The 19993-nt window shown below is 38.9% G+C and overlaps 1 protein-coding gene across 20 annotated transcripts in view; it reads right to left on the bottom strand.

The window, feature by feature from the left end:
* Positions 1 to 19993, bottom strand: part of PDE1C (phosphodiesterase 1C) — a 480765-nt gene that overhangs the window by 116198 nt on the left and 344574 nt on the right. For all 20 annotated transcript variants that reach the window (XR_013537380.1, XR_013537381.1, XR_013537377.1 and 17 more), the window contains 3 exons: positions 10029 to 10142; positions 6840 to 7022; positions 1812 to 1878 (listed from right to left, as the gene is read on the bottom strand). Coding sequence is in view for 11 of the 20 variants with exons in the window: in XM_073003805.2 (XP_072859906.2) it covers positions 1812 to 1878; positions 6840 to 7022; positions 10029 to 10142 (364 nt within the window). In the remaining 9 variants the exon portion in view is untranslated. The remainder of the gene's footprint in view (positions 1 to 1811; positions 1879 to 6839; positions 7023 to 10028; positions 10143 to 19993) is intronic.

Genomic DNA, 19993 nt, shown 5'->3' with positions numbered 1-19993 from the left:
ATATGGCCCTCATATGTCTAATGTAGCTCCAGCTGTGAGAAGGAAAGTAAAAGCAATTTTGCATGAGCCATTTGTAAACTATAATACCTGCTTAGGCTAAAATCTAAAGAAAATTATCTGACAGGCACCCAGTTCCAGTATTAAAGCCAGGAATGTGTGTGAAAACAATCATGGGTTGAAGCTGTTAAATATCATTGGAGTTCCTGATTTTAAACCAAGAATCTGAGGGCCAGAATCTAGGATGTAGTCTGCACCTCCAAGCCCACTGTGGAGACAGAGATAATGCAGCAACAACAGCAGCACTTCCTATGTTTCAAAGCCTATATGAAGACTAATATGACCTGCATTTTCTCTGCATATTTAAAATGCTAGTGAGGTGGATAATAAAATATTTCTAAACAAAAATGTTCTAATTAAGCCAGCCTAATCATATAATGAGAAAAACTTTCAAATAAGCAATTGATTGAATTCAAAGTTTCGCTTCCTCTAATGGTAAGGATGGGCAACATGTGGTCCTCAGGAGCTCTGTGTCCCCAGAGGTCCCTCATTCCCAATTTTTAAAAATCAATGGGTTCACAAAGTCACCTTTTGCTCTCTGAGGGACTGGGGGGTATTTTTGCCTTGTTTTGCCAGCACCCCTGGAGGTGCCCCCTTGTCCTGAAAAATTTTGAAGCATATTTTAAAGATTTCATCCACTAGAACATAGAAAGGGATTGCTTTCATTAAAACCCCTCCAATTTTTATAAGATATTTTGGGTGTGAGGGGTTTCATGAAAATAGGTGTAGCCCTCCATAATGCAAGAATTGGCCACCCTTGCTCTAACAGGCCTTTCAGTGAAGGAAGAAAACTTCTGGATCTAACTTTATGAGTGTAATTATATTATAATTATAGTAATATAATTATATAGCATAGTATTATAATTATAGTAATAATGATTACACTAATAAGCATTGACCTGCATGCTTACTATATGGTGCAACTAGAAGACAACTGCAGATATTGTTGCATCCGTAAGTGGTTTTCAGCAGAGACTACCCCGGCTACTACCTAGTAAAGGTGGAAATGAAGCCACACATTATTTTATTTTATTTAAGATAAAGTCTTACTTGATTTATATTTCTATTAACCAACCAATGTGACATGTAACAGAGTAATTCAAGGTTTTGCTTTGCTTTTTGCAATAGTCACAGCAAGCTGCATATTAGAATATATCGTCACCACAGTACACCTCATGGATCTCCTCCAAGTCTCCATTCCTAGGTGCCTTAACCTGAAGCAACACTTTCCTGATCATTACAAGGCAGCTGTTATTTTAGATCTCCCACAGTGCCCCAGCATGATCAGTTATTTAGGTATATCACAGGAAATGTGAAATTGCAGTTTTGTACTTTCCTGCTGAGAAGAATCCAGGTAAAAGAAATGTTAATCCTGTTTGGCTTCTGGAAACTGCTGAAGAACACCTGGCACTGACATTGGCACTGGCCTTGACAATGGTATATTCTAAATTTCTGTCCCTACTTAAAAAATTTAATGACTGAAATTGTCTATCACAGAGAATAGACCTTACTCTCCATATGTTTGTTTTTAAACATAGAAAAGACAAAGATCACCAGGCTACTCCTGAACTGCTGTTCCCATATGTGGATTTTAAATTGTTCTTCGTATATTTTGTTTTATGCATTCATTTAGTTTACCCTTTAGTCACTGATATGCCATCCAAATTAAAATTTAGAAAGAATACACACATTTCTGCATAAGATCACGACGTCCTTTCAGTGCTTCATAAAAGAGAATCATGCACCAACATTACCTTTAGTGCTCCAATCACAGCTGGTGGATAGCTGAGTCCAACCATATTGGATGTTCTCCTGTACATTCTAGCAAAACAAAATAACATAAGCATTAATTTTTTAAAAAAAAACCTAAAGGTAATTTCTTTGCAATGCTCATGGTTTATCCAAGTAAGACAGCTACACTTATTTAGTCTGATCCACAGTTGTGTCTGTGGCAAAATCTTCACCTATCTTTGGAGAGGTAACTTGATACAAAAGAGTGCTGGACTTAATTATTTACCTATTTTGTAGATAATACATTTACATAGAGGCATACAGCTAGTATAGGAGGGCAGTTAGGCTATGTGTACTGCCTTACCCCACTAAACTTCTACATGTTGGCTTGATCTACAGGGCCATTTTACACAGCTGCACAGGATCTCTTTGTTATAAGCACTGCTTGAAAGTTAACCGGTTAATAGTAGTATTGGGTTTATCAGTGACTAGATGCCATCTGATTAACATACCATATAGCTAGTCATTTAAAAGTTACTTTTTGATGTAATGATTAACACCTGAGTTACTTAGGGGCACTAAGTAACACCCAGTTACTTTCAAAAGTTGATTTAAAAAGACATTTTAAAGCCATTTTGACAAGAGTTTTTCAGGTTTTATGCCATTTTCATATTAATCCCAAGTGGAAGAGAAGTTTTATCTAGCTTCGTCTTTAGTATTTTTGTAAACATTTCCAAGGTGCAACATCATAATTGACTGTTGGACAGTATTTCCCTTTATTTTTTGACCACTTGGTAAATTTAGCATAGGAATGTGCAACACAATGCATAACCTGCACGACTGAGCCGTAATAACAATAACGGCAATCTGGCTTCCAAGAGATAACAATGAATGCAAGGAGTTCTTTTCAAAATGTAATTTTCTGAGGACTGGTTTTGAATGCACAAAAGGTTCCCACAAAGGTTTCAAGCTTATAAGGTAAAGCATGGGATCTGTTTCTGCTCTCCAAATACAGCAATATTCCACACTAAATATTTATAGGCTTACCTGGAAGCACTGACAATAAATATATTTCTAAATGAATATGTATTGACAGACATGGTAAATTTAAAATGTTCTCTCAGCAATTAACACCTTAATGGAAAGGACCACCATATTTATGTATTTATTTATTGTTTGTTTGTTTGTTTCTATCCCACCTTTCTCCCCCAAAGGACCCAAAGTATAATGACAAAATGCATCATTCTATGTTATCCAAATGGCAGCTCATCAACATGACAGTGTCCACATTCTTTGCAGTCCATTCAAGCATTCTGCTTCCTCTCAGACATGGCTAACCCACAGCATAATTTGTTTCAAGTTGGCTACAGTTGTTCAGACCTGTAGCCAAAATTATTCAGAACTGCCCTTATGTCATTTGTGTGTGCTATTTTTCAAATAACATGAGCCAAAATCCATCATAGGCCTAAGGCTTCCATTCTTAAGAAACAGGGATGGAGAAAAAGGAGCTCTTTCCCTCAATAATGGACATGGCATTGAACTATGCACCCTGTGTTGGCTCACTAAATAAGACTTATATGTCATCAGGACTAGACCAATAACATAAAAAATTCATCAGCATTTAAACAATGGCTAGGACAATTATAAATTTTCATGTATGACATAGGGCACTTGTATCACTGTTAGAACTCTGCTTCTTTTTGTTTGTTTGTTTACACATATATAGTAAATATATCTTTTTTTATTTACATATACCAGATATTTATTTACTGACAATATTAACGTAAAATGTATAAAGAAGGTTTCTTTCTTTATCCCAATGGGACTTTTGTATACAGTAATGCTTTGTAGATCATTTTAAGACTAGGGATAGAATTTTTAGGTTTCTTGGATTACAAATTCAATAATTCTCCATTCTGAGAGTTCTAAACAGGGGTCATTTGGGAGAAAGGTCTCAAAGGGAAAACATGAGGCTTAGTTAGGCCTAGCTCAATCTAGCTTCATGGTCAGAAAAAAAGCTCCCAGCTAGCACTAGGGCAGGAACAGGAAGTTTCAGGAGACCTACACCTAGTTCAAGCTGAGGCCTTTCCCCCGGTTGAGCTCCATTTAGGTATCTGTCTGTCAGGTAGAACTCACAGGATGAAGACTTCTGGGATATGTAGTCCAAGAAATAATAAAATCCCATCCCTGTGTAAGACCATAATTAAGTCTTGTTCTACGTATTTTATTCTTTACACAGGTCCATGATATACAAGTTGACTTTCTAATATAAGTCTTATTGGACCATGATTTAAAGCATGTGGAGTTCACATACAGTGAGGGAAATGCACTAGCCCTGCCTCAGCCTACTGTCTGTTTAAATACAGTAATGTAGCCATCTGAAGAAGGAGAGTCTGTTGTACCTTTGGAACCTTCCATTTAAGCCAGAACTCCAACTTGGAGAGGATGATGGTTCATGTGGAACACAATATTTCTGTGATTAAAGAGATAATAGAAGGGGCAAGGCTAGTGTACTCGCTTCAGTGCATATCAGCTACACTCTCACAACTGAATAGAGCTATGTTTGCGATGAGAAAAGACATTCATGCCATTTTTCATAATTTATGAAGCAAATGAGTTTTTCATACAGTGTGTTTCAGGTGAATGTTCACTTCTATGAAGTTTGTCTATCCTATCAGTGTTTTAATGAAACAGTGTTGATAACAACTGTTAAAGCAAATGCTAAATAAAGGATTATATTGCAAAGAGCACTGAAGAATTACTGCAGCTCCCTTTTAGGTATAATAGCTTGATAGCATGATAATATTTTTTTTAAAAAAATCACACAAACCCAAAATTCTATCTATAGTAACAAGCACATTTACATGTTTTCAAAAATGTGAATTTCTTCAAAACCTTCAGTAATCTAGAGATACTCTACATTTTACTCTAACCTACATGAAAATTCTAGTTAATTTTCTTTTCATGGAGACATCTTTGCTGAACTCTTATAAATGTTGTATTAATGGTTGCCTGCAACAAGTCAATGCTGACTTATGACCACTCTTTCCAAGGTTTTCTAGAATACACAGTTTACCATTTTCTTCTTCTGGGAGTGCCCTGGGATTGTGCAGCTTGCCTACGACAATGCAGGCTGCGTCTTCTTCCAAGAGGCAAAACGTGGAATCAAACATCCAAACTCTGGCTACAACATCAGATACCTAAACCACTGAGCTATCTATCCATACGGTGCCCTGACCCTGCCTTAAAACAGAAAGCTAAACAGAAAAGGTCCCACTACAGGGATTAAGTTCTGCTGTTCCTTCTCTGTCCTGGAGGGTTTTTCATTTCATTTTGTTTTACAGTTCACCACTAGATAGGTCATACTGTACTCTCTCTTGACTGATGGTTGTGAGAAGAATGTTGAATAAGCTGCCAAAATTGTTGGTATGAATTTGAATGTGTAAGAAAAGGACCCCTGAAGATGGTTAGGAATGGAGCTAAGAATGACATTGTAGAAATTAGTGGTGTCCTCCATATATGACAAACACCATGAATTAGTCTGCTGGCATTTTGTTAGTGGTGAAGCAAAAACACTAATACAGTGGTGCCTTGCTTAACGGGAGCCCCGTTTAATGACGAATCTGCATAGCAATGATTTTTTGCAATCGTTTTTGCGATCGCATTGCGATGTTTTAAATGGTAAAAATCGCTTTGCGATGATCGGTACGCTGTTTCGCATACCAATTTTCGCACAGCAATGTTTTTAGAACAGCTGATCGGCGGTTCCAAAATGGACACTGGGTAAAAAAAAATGGCCACCTGCTGTGTTTAGGGATGGATTCCTCGCTTACCGGGCAGTGAAAATGGCCACCGTATGGAGGATTTTCGCTTTAAGGTGAGTTTTTTGCCCATAGGAACGCATTAAACGGGTTTTAATGCATTCCTATGGGCTTTTTTCCCCGCATAGCGACGAATCCGTATAGCGACAATTTTTGCTGCACGGATTATCGTCGCTATGCGGGGCACCACTGTATATGCACCCACAAATGTCACAGGCAAAAATTAAAAAAACTAAACTAAACCCTGAAATCCAGCAATTGCAGGAAAACTTTACTATTTTCTGTAAAGTGTATGTGAGAATTGAGGGTTGGGGGGACCATGGAATAGCACTGTGAGACCATTAAAAAGACATGTTCATGGTCAAAGCGTGTTTGGTGTTTCTCATTTTGTAGATATTTACTCTGAGCATAACACCAAGATGTTTGCTTTTGCTGTTTGTTGCTGTAGAAATTCATTATTTAATTATGATATTATCAACTGAGCTTGATTATTGTTTTCCCCTAACCCTAACCCATGTTCCACAGGACAGCCAGAATCAACATTGAATGGTAGGGGTCTTCTGGAACTGAAGTTATAGATCTGGGATGTAATGAACATTAGCTGCCATATGCCCTGATGCAGAGGCACAACCATCCTCTTAAAAACTGAAGCATTTGTGAAACACAGAGACAGGAAGTGGTAAGCATATCATTTGCATATAAGATCTACCAGTTTTCATAAATCTGCTGTAAATGAAATTAGGTTTGTTTGCTTAGTGTTCAAACAATGAACACTACTATAGTAATCAAAATGAGCACTAAGCCTTCATTAGTCACTCGTATTTTAGTAGCCATAATTCTTATTTCTTTCAGGTGAATTTAAGAAAATGGATTAGCGCAAGACTTAGTCATACTTTCAGTAGACTCATTAAAATCAATGGGACTTAAGCTTATTCTTTAATGCTCCATTTATTTTATGGGGTATCCTCTAAGAATCCACTAGAACCAATCTATAAACTGAAAAACAGATGAAATACAATGCATTATGATGTCATGAGTAAATTTTTGCTTTGATCCTGTGGATCACAGTAGCTTAGGTTATTTATTCCCAATTTTTCTTTCCCAGCTCAGTATTTTTCTTGTTGTTATTACTAAAACAACATCCAGATCAAACATTCTTCTTTCACTGTCAGTTGTGTAATCTGTGATGTTTGACTGTGTTTTGTAAAATGCAATTAAATCCTCCAATACCTCTCCACAAATATCCCAGCTTGGACTGCATGAACAATGCTCCTGAACCGTGGTTTTTCTTCAGTTCTCTTCAGCATCATCCCCATCTGCCGTGTGAAGGTGGAGGCCAGCCAATCCCGCACCTCTGAGGGCACGGAATCTGACTGGATATCACTGAGCTCATCTTCTGTATCCAACAGACGCCTGTGGGAGGATGGGGGAGTAATGGTAAATAAAGGTTTCCTAAGAGATGGCATTTCCCCTGCAACATTATTTACAACTGTCACACGAACAGAACCCCTAATTAAATCTGCCAGTTCTTCTGTATGTGTGTTTTACCTTTTATAATTTCACAAAACACACTTTGTTGACTTTCAGTTATTTCACTGCACAACAGCCGTAGCACCACAGTGCAAAAGGGCTCACTTTTGCTGAGCTAGAAAAAATGCACGGGCATGACACTGTCCTTCTAGGAGTGTTCTTAATTATGGCAAGAACCCACTATGATATTCCTGACTTAGCCAGCCTGTTTTCAAACCATAATTTGAGAATTATAGGATTTTCTGTGTGATGATTTCCTAAACACTATTTTCTCCCTCACTCTCAAAGTACAAACACAATCTAAGAGTTGATGACTGGTATCCAGTCCATTGATGTCCCTGTCTCAGACTGAAAATAAGCCATTAGAAGATAAAAATATTTCCACATATTAAATGGGAGGGGAAGGAAAGAAAGAATTGGCTTAACAGTGTAATAGATAATGTTACTGATACTTGTATGGCATGTTGTCTATAGCACTCAGCAGGTCGCTTAGTATCTTCTAAAGGAAGCATGGGTATACAGCTTTGAAGCAGATGAATAACTACGAGTTAGATCAAGCTATTCAAGAAGTCAGGATGTAATGTTCACTTATCTTGTCCTCGTGCAAGAGAAGGAAGGACTGCAAAATTATTCTCCTTGCCCTTTGGGAGGTCAAGTTATTCTATTGCACTCTTGGCAGAGAAGAGAGTAAAAGCAAGAAGGACATTTTGCAGAAATTAAGCAAAATCATGTAACATTTTAAAACAAAAAGTCTTTTTAAACTCTAAAAATGTAAATAGCACAATTAAGCAGACTATGATTGCCTAGTTGTTGCATTGACGTTTAAGGACTAGATTTTTGCATCCATATAAATAATCAGAACCTCATCCTATGCTTCCTGCATTGGAGAGGACACTAGTTTTACACAGAGGCAATTTATGCATATTATAGAGAGTTTGATGAGAATAAAAAATCACTCTCTGCATCATTGTCCCCTGGATCAGACTAAATCAGCGACAAAGAATGATTTAGCAAGTAAACTTTACATCCCCACTCTGGAATAAATATCTTCTCTCTGCCTAAAAAAATAGCCAGGTAGATGAACTTTTAGGGAAGTATTTATAATTTTGATCCATTTTGGAATAAAAGATTGAGGTACTGAGGGTGGGCGCCCCCACAGTTGGGGGCTTGGGAAACTCCCTCTCTTTTGGGGGGGTGACTCTTCCCACCAAGGATGGGGTCCGCACCTTGGGGATCCATCTGGACCCAACGCTCACTATGGAAACTCAGGTGGCGTCAGTGGTCCGTACCACCTTTTTTCATCTTAGGCGGATAACCCAGCTGCGGTCCTATCTCGATGATGGGGCGCTCACTACCTTGGTGCATGCGCTCGTAATCTCAAGATTAGACCACTGTAATGCGCTCTACATGGGGCTGCCTTTGAGGCTGCTGCGGAAAGTTCAGGTGGTGCAGAATGTGGCGGCTAGACTACTCAGTGGAGTGAAAAAATACCAACATATTTCTCCCACTCTGGCCACATTGCATTGGCTGCCCATCCGGTTCCGCATTGACTTCAAAGTCTTGATGCTTACGTATAAAGCCCTAAAGGGTTTAGGGCCTCGATACTTGGCGGAACGCCTACTCCCACCAAGATCTACCCGTGTCACTCATGCGAGCCAGGAGGTGAGGCTGAGGAGCCTAATGCCGAGGGAGGGCCGGAAGGAAAAGACAAGAAATTGGGCCTTCTCGGCGGTGGCTCCTCGCCTCTGGAACAACCTACCTCCTGAGATTCGTGTGGCCCCCTCGCTGGGTACCTTTAAAAATCAACTTAAAACATGGATGTTTTGGCAGGCCTTCCCTCTAATCAATCCCTGATGGCCTCTTTCTCCCTTCTATTTGTCTATTTTATTATGTCTAATTTTATGTAAAATTGTTTTATATATATTCACTGTTCTATTTTATGTTGTTAGCCGCCTAGAGTGGTCTTAACTGACCAGATAGGCGGGATATAAAATAAATAAGTAAATAAATAAATAAGTAAATAAATAAATAAGTAAATAAGTAAATATATATATATATATATATATATATATATATATATATATATATATATATATATATATAAAGTGTTGAACAGCAGGAAAGCTGGAGTGCCTATTAACTCCCTCACATGGAAGAAAGTGGACCTTGGCATAGTGTCATGGGAATACTGCTGGAATCTTGTTGGGCAGCTCTCTGTGTGCAACTCAAAACTATGGCAACAATAGTGGAAAACTGTGCCATGGCAGAAATGCTCTTCATCAAGCTCCTCCATATTCATGTCATACAATAGTCAGGATGAAAACTGAATGACTAGTTAGTTGCACAATCAAATTGTGCAGTCTTAATTGCCTCCATGGAATGCCCCAGCAAATTTCCACAGGCATTAATTTTACACCACGCAAAGGCAAATGAAATTTCAGCTAATGTTAATAGCAATCTTTATGCTCTTGAGAGTCCCCTGGACTGCAAGGAGATCAAACCTATCCATTCTGAAGGAAATCAACTCTGTGTGGTTACTGAAAGGACAGATCCTGAAGCTGAGGCTCCAATACTTTGGCCATCTCATGAGAAGAGAAGACTCCCTGGAAAAGACCCTGATGTTGGGAAAGTATGAAGGCAAGAGGAGAAGGGAACGACAGAGGATGAGATGGCTGGACAGTGTCATCCAAGCCACCAACATGAATTTGACCAAATTCCAGGAGGCAGTGGAAGACAGGAGGGCCTGGCGTGCTCTTGTCCATGGGGTCATGAAGAGTCAAACATGACTTAACAACTAAACAACAACAATGACAGAACCTAAATCCAAGGAAGAGCATGAGATATAGAAATTGTTTTAAATCCATCAATATACTGAATTAGTTTTCTAACCTGGTTTCATCAATGTACACAGATTCAAGTACAGTGGCTGCATATTCCAAGTTCTTTTTTAAATCAACAACGGATGCATCTCCTCTCTCAAGTTGCTTTACCAAGGATCTTAACCTATGAGAAGGAAACAAGAATTTGATTAACACATATTCATCTCTGGAAATCAAAAGACATTCAAATTAATGTCATACACGAAATCTCTATCCTCCTTGCAATGTACAAACATAACAGACTACAATGAAACAAATTTATGACTGACATCTGTGGCCAGTCATCTATGCAGGAGCACATACATGACCACCAGCTACTCTGGATTAATTTGCAGGTTTACATAATTTGCTTCCCAGTCTACCTGGCAGAAGGCTCCCCAAAAAGATCTTTTATCTTCCAAGCTCTGCCAATAGTCAAGGAAAATGGAAGTTGTACTCCAACAACATCTGGAAGGACACAGGTTTTCCAATCCTTATAGTATAAGGCTTTACATACAAAACGAATGGATGGAAAAGGAAGCAAGGGAAGGGAATTTGCTATCCGAGAGATCTGAGACTCAGAGCTAATCTAGTGTCACTTTAGCTTTGAGGTGGCTTACCATCTGACCTGAGTAAATAACAGAAATACAGTTATTTACCATCTTTGCTTAGTTAATGCCGCAAGGAAAGAAGCAGCTACATCATCTTCTTACGTAATTATGACTTACCGCAGGAGACAGAACTTACTTTGTTGATGTCAAAATGTGAATAGGGGCTATACTGCTCTATTCATCCATGCCTTGCTCCATTCATTCATTCATTCACTCGTTCATTTATTTTAGAGACACAGAACCTATTGACAATATACAGTATCTGCTACCCACTGCATAATCAATATATATTTTAAAAAAACAAACAGGTATTTTCATAAAATTAATATTTTGTATTGGAAATTTATGTAGGGTTCCAAAAAGCCTCAAATTTATTTGAAGAAGACATAACTTGCACAAAGTGAAGATGGATTTTGTTTCCCCTATGTTAGTTTATATCAGCAGACCCATTTATTAACTAACATTAATTATTGGAACTGTGTTTCTCAGAATAATTATCCATTTGCGGCCTGTTTGGAAGCCTCTTGTCTGGTGCCTCTCTTGAAATGGCTAGTGCTGAGATCCACAAAAGTTAAAAAAATTCTGCTCCTCTGACAATTCTATCAGCAAGAGATATAGATGTATATTTTCATTACAGTTGCAATTTAACCCCTTCTTTACATACTAAATTAGCATTATGGAACAATCCAGATTTAATAAGTGAGAAGAAATCATTTGCAGAGAAGGTCTGGCCAAAAAAAAAACCTTTTACCTTAGATCTATGAATTGACATGATGAATCTTTTTCCATTTTGTGTTTTGAAGGCGTGGTACAACTTGCTACTCTCAACCGAATGGCAATTTTTACAACTGCGAAACTTCTTGACATCTAAATATAGTCCAGCAGCGTTGAATTCATCAGAATCTGCTATATTTTTGGAATTGTTAATGGAATCAATCTCCCCTCAAAAAAGGCTACAACATCTGTTTATAAACATTTGTTGTCATCTAATAAACATGGCACACAGGTTCTAAGGAAGGTATAAGGAACTGGGCTGCCCTATATGGTCCAATCAATGGAAGGAGACATTAAATAGTATACTTGAAGTTTCTACGGATCTTAAGCTATGACATACCCAGCAAAAGATCATATTTAGAATATATTGTACAGCATAACACCTTAAGAAGAAGGGTTTGAGCAGTTCATCTAAGCACTGGCATTGTAATTCTCCTGCTGCTTCTCTGAGGCATATGCATGTCCTGTTACAGGTTAGTTTTGGGGAGATGTTATTGCCCATTTTCATTTGGTTCTGGATCATTCTCTGATCTTTGTTGATGTTTAAATTATTTACCTGTTTCTTGGAGATTAACCACTAGACAGTGTAAACAGACTTAATGTGCTCTTGCTAAGAGACTTATATTTAACACTGGAAAGACAAATATCCATTCTCAATAATTCTGCTCTGATACAGAACCTAATAATATTGTTAACATATGAACATATGGCTTATAGAAAACAATGATGCATGTATACATTTTTAGATAAGGCTTCTCTTTTATATAAGTTTATGTATAACTATTTTTCCTTCTCCTTCTCCTTCCCCTTTTTTCTTTTTCCCCCTCTCTCTTCTTTTATTTTCCATTTCTCTCCCCCCCCCTTGGGTTAGAGATAGCATTATATATCTGGGCAATGTTCCCTCTAAGCTGTGTAGATGTGCAGGCGTGCAGCACTGCACCAGTGCCATGCATCCACAGCCAGTGTTGCCACCCATTGGTTCCAGTAACAGCCAGAACCCCGCACACATGTGTGGGATCCCACCTAGCCCTGGTGGAAAATCAGAGGTAATGTTGATCTCGGGTGTGGGGTTTTTGCATGGTCTTCTCAAATGATTTGTCCTTTTCTTTCTTTTTTTGAACTTTTACTTTAAAAAAATCAAGCAGGGAACAGAAGTCTTCAGAATGTTGTTTTTTAAAAAGTAATAAATTAGCCTGTTGCTTTTAAGTGCTGTTGGAACCAACTTTAAATTTTCTGTTGTTTTATGAAGAATATTTATTTATACAAAAAGTAAAACCAAACAGAAAAAGAAAAAAAATAATGAATATCTAAATACGCAGTGCTTCCCCCCCCCCCCCCAACAACCAAACTATCTGGGAGTAGCCATCAGTGATGGAGACTTGTGACTTGCTGTTGAGTCAGAATTAAACGGGCTGTGTGGTTTTTTTTAATGACTCGAACTGAAATTGTGACTTGGACCCATTTATCCAAGTCGCATTTTCAAATCCCTATTCTTTTAATGAAGGACACCTTAAACCCAGAAGAAGCTTTGAGACACTCACCAGAAGACAGAGGAGAGGCAGGCAAGCAGTGGCAAATGGCAGAGGAGGAAGTAGTGACAGGGAGGGAGGGTTTTCAAAAGTGTGGGGGCACAGGGGTGAGAGAAAGTGAGGCAGGCTCAGTGTTTTTTTCCTATTGGCCACAACTCTGAGCACAAGGGTGGGCTGGGCAAGGAAAGGGAGCCAGAGAGAAGGAATATATAGGACTGCTAAGCATTTTTCCCACACTTTTGTCATCAACTGGAGTGAGTCGGCTGGTGGATCTTGGCTCATGCTTCAACAGCAAGTTGTTCTCTGTCTAAGCAGGCTAGCTAAGGCAGCTTACTGGGAAGATTACTATTTTATCTGACATGCAACTTTGATATATTTGAGTAAGTGCACAGCATTGTGTCAAGAAATGGTTTGGATTTTGATAATAGTATGTTTTCCAAACCAAATTTATGGTGTTCAGGAGAAGGGCAGATGGGAAATGGTGTTGCAGAAGCCTCAGATATGCCCACACACCCCACACGGGCCCCACTCCTCCCTTTTTTTTCTGGGAAAACAAATTGTTGTTAATAAGGACTGGGACTTGAGGCTTGGGACTTGGGACTGGGACCCAAAGACACGGATACAAATTTGGGACTTGGTACCAAGGACCGGGATGTGGACCCAAAGACTTGCCAACATCCCTCTTAACCAACGATACTATTTACGCATGTGCAGTTCCATCACCACTCCAGAATTGTATTGACTCTAACATTGGAATTTGCCCCTCCCCCTTTATTAATACAAAATCCACAAATGCTCCCATCTACAGAAACATCTCTGCCAGTTACCCCCTCTGAACTTTTATACATGTTATCATTGACAGCTATGTCTCAAACTTTCCTATATCAATCACTTAACTAGAAATTATAATCTATTTTCCAATTCCTACCAACTATCAGTCTCACTGGTGTTAACAAATTGGAAACAAATACCTTAGTTGTCAAATATTGATAAAAGCTCTATTCTGCAACATATATCTAAGTTTAACTAGTGTATTTCATTCATTTCCTTAAAAACCAATTGCCAAAATTTCAATATATTCTCCCATTCCCACCACATATGAAAATTAGTAGATATTTTCTGGTACAGAAAAAAAAATTTTTTTAAAGCACTCAATTTGAGTGGATGTCCCTTGGTTCTGGTATTGCGGGAGAGGGAAAAGAGCTTCCTTCTATCCACCTGATCCATTCCCTGCATAATTTTATACATCTCAATCATGTCCCCCCAGACACCTTTTCTCTAAAGAACCCCAAACACTAGCCATTCTTCATAAGGGAGGTGCCCCAGCCCATTCATCATATCAGTCACTCTTATCTGCACCTTTTCCAGTTCCACAATGTCTTTTTTGAGGTGCAGTGACTAGAACTGTATGCAACACTTCAGGTGCGGCCTTACCAGCATTTTGTACAATGGCATTATAATGTTGCCTGTTTTATTTTCAGTCCCCTTTTGCTGTTGCCCATTCTCCTGAAAGTGTCTGGCTTTGTTCTATATGATGGGACAGTATAATGAGCTGTACTTGGACCTAGCTTTGAACCCAGCTCTGCTTGATGTAGGCTCCTGTTTTGATCTGCAACAGCTTGGATATTCTTCACTGTTTATTATCATGATTCAGAGCTGACTGGCTTTATTGGTCTAAGGACTGTAACAATATACTGTACCTGCACCCGGCTGTACCCGGATGACTTTCTGGCTTCTTACTGAAATTCAAGCTCTCCAACTTACTCAAACCTCTACTCCAAGTCCCCTACTACGGACACTAAACAGAGCTTGGAACAGTTACTGTTATTGACTGTAGCTCCCAGACCCCGCCAGGCAGCATGTTCTTTTCTCTTGTGTTATTTTCTCTTGTTGGTTTTATTTGGGGTTTATGTTGCTGCTCTTTTCATTCTGTTTTAGAGTTAATTTCACTTCTTACTACATACCATTGCATTCTTCCTTGATTCTGTTGCCAGTGGCAGAGAATCTTTGTTATTGAACAATATATTAATATTTCAAATAACGGAAAATAAAACAGAAATTAAAAAAAATTAAAGTCAGCACAGACAAATTACATTAAAATAAGAAAGCATTTTCAGACCTAGATTAGTTCCAGAAAATCTGATTATTATTGATTCGAATTGGCACATTTTTAAAACAGTACAATTTCATTCTGCTCAGATTAAGACCCAGTTGTAAGAAGCATTGACCAAAATTCACCATGACTGGATCACTTGATCTCTTTTTTTAGTACAAGCTCTGATTACTTATATGCTGTTGCCCCTAAAAATTATTTTTTAAACTCTGAACCATTGGGAGATTTGATTAGCAATTTCCTTGTCACCGCTGGTTTAATACTAAAGCTCAGTAGAAGTTCAATACCTTTCACCATCATATGCAACAAGTCTGTTATCATATGCAATAAATGTCATTATGCATAATGCAGATGGAGATACACTTAAGTTGGTTTCCTGATTCATACTTCACAACCTTAAAAATGAAATAGATTGCAAATCATGCAAAATCTATAGATTTTTAAAGTTTGCAATGCAATTTTCAAAAATGTATATATTTGAAACACTGCATACAAAATGTATATGTTTTATAAAAATCTATAGTCAATGGAAACATTATTAGGAAACATTCGTATTCCAGATATGCATAAAAATGTACAATTTTTAAAAATGGAGATAGAAATGCATACATATTTTTTAAAATCCGTACATGGTCTAGAGGGGCGGGATAACAATCAAATAAATAAATAAATAAAATGCATGTAGGTTTTGCGCTACTCTCTCGTCTCCTGGCTGAGGCACTGTTACCCATACATTGTATGATCGCTGAGAAATAGCTCACACTGGACTACACCACAAGTGGTCCAAAGTGTGAACACAAGTGGTCCCTCCAGTCAACACTTGATTTTTTTCTTCCTCTTTTTTCCTTATTTTTCCATCTTGAACAGCTTGTTTATTGATGTTTAAAATCTTGTTATATTTTAAATTGTTATTATATATGTTGGAAGCCGCCCAGAGTAGTTGATTGACTAGATGGGTGGAGCAAAATGCAATAAAATAAATAAATATATGCCCTGGGATCACACCCACACTAAACTCAACTGTGGGAGAATAAGAATCTGAGAGGTGTCAAGCTTGACAGAATTACCAATCTTTACAGACAATAAGAATGTAACAAAACATCCATTAGCTTTTTCAAAATGAGCACAGTTTGTTTAAATGCAAAATGAGGGCAATGCAGGAAGCAATCTATCCACTTATTCCTAATTAATGGAATCTCCTTACATTTTGCACTTGCAGATTCAAGCAATGAGTGAAGTTCATTAATAAGAATAAGAACATATGTTAACTCAGGAGGATATGAGAACTTAAATTTTTTACACAGCAACATGGCCTAGGCTTTCCAGGAACCACTTTGCTCGTGTCTGTATCTTGTTTTGCCAAATGGTGGGCATGTCTGCTAACATTAAGACTCAGGCATTTGGAAGTTCTTTCATACATTCCTGCTGCCCAGCTGGATTCTGCCCAAGTCTCTTTTTTTCCTCTTTCTGGGTAAAGATTTAAAAGTCCAAGGCTTATCTGGATAGGACAGGCAGAATTCATCATAGGGCTTGGTGACTACATTTAGAAATCAAACTTTCTTGAACTGCAGTCCCCACTAAAAAGAATTAGGGGGATGCCCAAACAGAGAAGCTTTCACTGCCCCTTGCTGCTTTCTACCCTTAGGATGAGCCCTAGCCACTCCACTATTCCTAGATCCTGCCCCAGCCACCACAATGGAGGCATGGTACCCCTGGATCCTACCCTAGCTCACCATCCTCAATGTTTTACTTTTCTAAATCTTCCTCCCCTTATTCCATCTTCATTATAATAACAGTGTGCTCCTAATACTGTAGATATCCTCTCTGTGTGCTGAAAAACATCAGTGGAAAAATATACTAGGGGACTGGTAAAACCACTCCTGGAATATGTCACTTACATTGAAAGCCCTATTAGGGTTGCTATAAGCAAGGTCCAACATGACAGCACATGACCTAGCATCTCCACCGGAAGAAGGGAATAGTAAACCTCTTCTGCGTACTCCCTACCTAGGACCCCTGGAAAGGGTTGCCATAAGTCAGCTAGCTGCCCTTCCCCCCCCCCCCCAAAGCAGCTTCCAAATCCAGAGTAAGGGGAGAGGAGGGATGTGCTCTTCTTGTCTCAAATCTTAGGAGAAATCTGCAGCACAACTCAATGCACAGATCTGTAAATGCTGAATGAAAACAGCACACACACTCCACACACTCTGCAGGATGCAACAAAAGGAAAACATGCATTCTTTTTACTTCCCTTCCAAGATACCATCCTCAGATTATACATGCAGAAGAGCCAAACAGGAAGTGGCCAATTCCCATTTATGTGCATGTCTTGAATAGTGAAACAGTCTTAGGGAAAGAAGGGTACTGCTCACTGGCAGTAAGGGTGATCATCACTGCCGACACTGAGGGTCAGGAGATTTTTCTAACATTTTGCCAAAGAAAGTTTATGAGGACACCATCCAACTTGGCCATCAAAGCTTCTCTGTTCAGGAAGCAGGACTGCCTGTTCCAATTCTTAACTTGGGCTCTGGCTTGGAGTCTGAGGAGGCCTGGTCATGAGAAAACAGCTACCACCATGTTTCCAGATGATCTGGGAGCCTCACATCAGCTCAGCTTCACTGGGCTGCAAGATCTAGCTGGACCAATCAGGTTAGCTGGTTGAGAAGCAGCCAATCAGAGACAGGGATGTTTAACCAGCTTGGCAGACCATAAAGAAGCAATGTTCAATTCAGACTGAAATATTCTATGCTTGGTAGCAGCAATGAAGGAGGAGGAGGAGCCAAGTTGGCAGTGGAGCCCAGATGGCAGCAGCTTCACAACAAAAGTGGTTGAGGCAGCTGAAGAGCTGCCACATCCAGTGATGTGGGAACAGGCAGCAGAGAACCTGGCCATTAACGAAAAGTTCTGAAATTACTTGGAAGGCTCGTGGCTGTTTCCTAACTTTTATTTATTTTTGTATTGTATTGTATTGCATTGTATTGTCTCTTGGGGAAGGAATGGGGCATGATTTGAAGAGGGGGCTAATAAGCAGTGTTGGGTGGTTCATGTTCCATTTTGGGGGGTTGCCACATGGGCAGCCACCATTTGAAGTTCATACTGTGCAGCTGCTGTATTGAAGCCAGCTACTTAGCATGAAACGGCCACTGCACTACCTGGGCATTATCAGAAGATACTCAGCTACCTGATGCACCCTGACAAAAAGTTCATTGCCCTTCCTTTGGTCGCCTTGTTGACTCTAAGACCCACTGCCACCTCATAAGGCAGTTTAGCCACTTGGCCACCTTGTCATCTATTGAGGGGAGCAGGTCAAATGGTCATCTCATTCTACCAATAACGGGTGTACCACTCAGGATAGGATAGTGACCCATCTGTCCTAAGGACCAACCACCAAGGGATGCCACTTCCTTAAAGTCAATCTGTGGAGCTAAATAGTGGAAAAGGAGACAACGACATGTATGGCATCGATAGCGGAATACTGTATAAAAATTCATGGATTTTTAGGCTATCAATAGTTACTAGTCATGAGGACTATGTATCATCTGAAATATCAGAAGCATTTTGTTTTCAATATTTTTCAGCTCCCAGGAAACAGAGGAAGGAAAGGAACTGCTTGTCAGCTTCTCACGGGCATCTATGGCCACTGTGGGCACAGAAGAGTGGAATAGGTAGGGTGCTGGTCTAATCCAGTAGGGTTCTTTCCTCAGGAAAGTTAAAATATATGGTCTAAATTTAATCTGAATCCAGAATCCTGGGAGTTCCAGGCCTCTGACCACAACCTTGGCCACAAAAATTGGGAGGAAGGCCATATACAACCCATGACCCACAAGTTGCCTGCCATGATAATTAGCAATAAGCTATTTAATGAAACTGAAAAGAACTGAAAGTTCTGCTTCATTGTGCTGTACATGCATAGTAAGCTTGATATGAAGAAAATAGCTTGGGCCATATCAAGAGACTGTATTCTCCATACATTCCTAAAATATAAAATACACCTTTTTAGCTGGGTGAGAAAATGCCCCTTTACACGGCTCCTTCAATAAAAGAGTCAGGCACAGCGACCTGATTTGACATGCTAAAACCAGCCGCCAGCTGTTTGACTGTTAAAGCCCAACGCAGGCATTTGTCCAACACATGGTTTCAAACTGCACAGAAAAGGCGAAAAAGAAGGCGAACCATTTCCTTCTTTCACTTCCTACATCATTGCAAAATATATTCCTGTTAGTGACTAATTTATGACTTCTCAAGCTAAACCCATTCTGCAGACATTCAAGGATAGGTGACTGCAGGGAATGGGTGCTTATTAAATGTGATTAGCTGATATTATAATTGTCACTTGCCATGAGGTTGTAAATCAAATCACCATATGTTTTTCTTAATACAAATGTTGCCCTTGTCAAAGCTAGATGTTTGCTGCTTAAGTGGCCAAGCCAGAAATTTCACACCAAACCTGGGCACTACTGATAGAATTTGCTCTAGAGATCAAAAACAACAGCAATTTTAAAAATTAAGAAAAGAAATCAACACTGTAAAGACTGTCAAAATAGAGAGTGACAAAACCACTATCAAAATATGCCCAAATGAACTACTGTATATTGAAACACTAATTTTACCATAGATACCAAACAATTACAAAACACAAGTTGAGAGAACACAATGATGTGTTAAAATAGCAAGCTACAAACATACCTCATAGGATCATCTCTATCTATAAGCAAGAATTGGGCTTCTTATACACAAAACTGCATATAGCTAGAGAATATGAATCTGGTTTACTTACTGCTTCCATGCCTTACAGAAACAGAATTTGAAAAAATTGTGATTTCAACCTATGCAAAATTATTCCTTCTGCATCGCTTTGCATCTTGCTGATGCCATTTAATGGCAAGTTAAAATATATTTAAAGTAATCGGTTTTTAAGACAAACTCTGAAAATAACTCTTCAAAGGGTAGAAATGCATGTTAAATTGAAAGG

The sequence above is a fragment of the Pogona vitticeps genome, chromosome 6 (genome assembly GCF_051106095.1).
Source record: "Pogona vitticeps strain Pit_001003342236 chromosome 6, PviZW2.1, whole genome shotgun sequence".
Classification (NCBI taxonomy): domain Eukaryota; kingdom Metazoa; phylum Chordata; class Lepidosauria; order Squamata; family Agamidae; genus Pogona; species Pogona vitticeps.
Note: the sequence above shows the minus strand (reverse complement) of the source record. Positions and strands in the feature narration are given on the sequence as shown.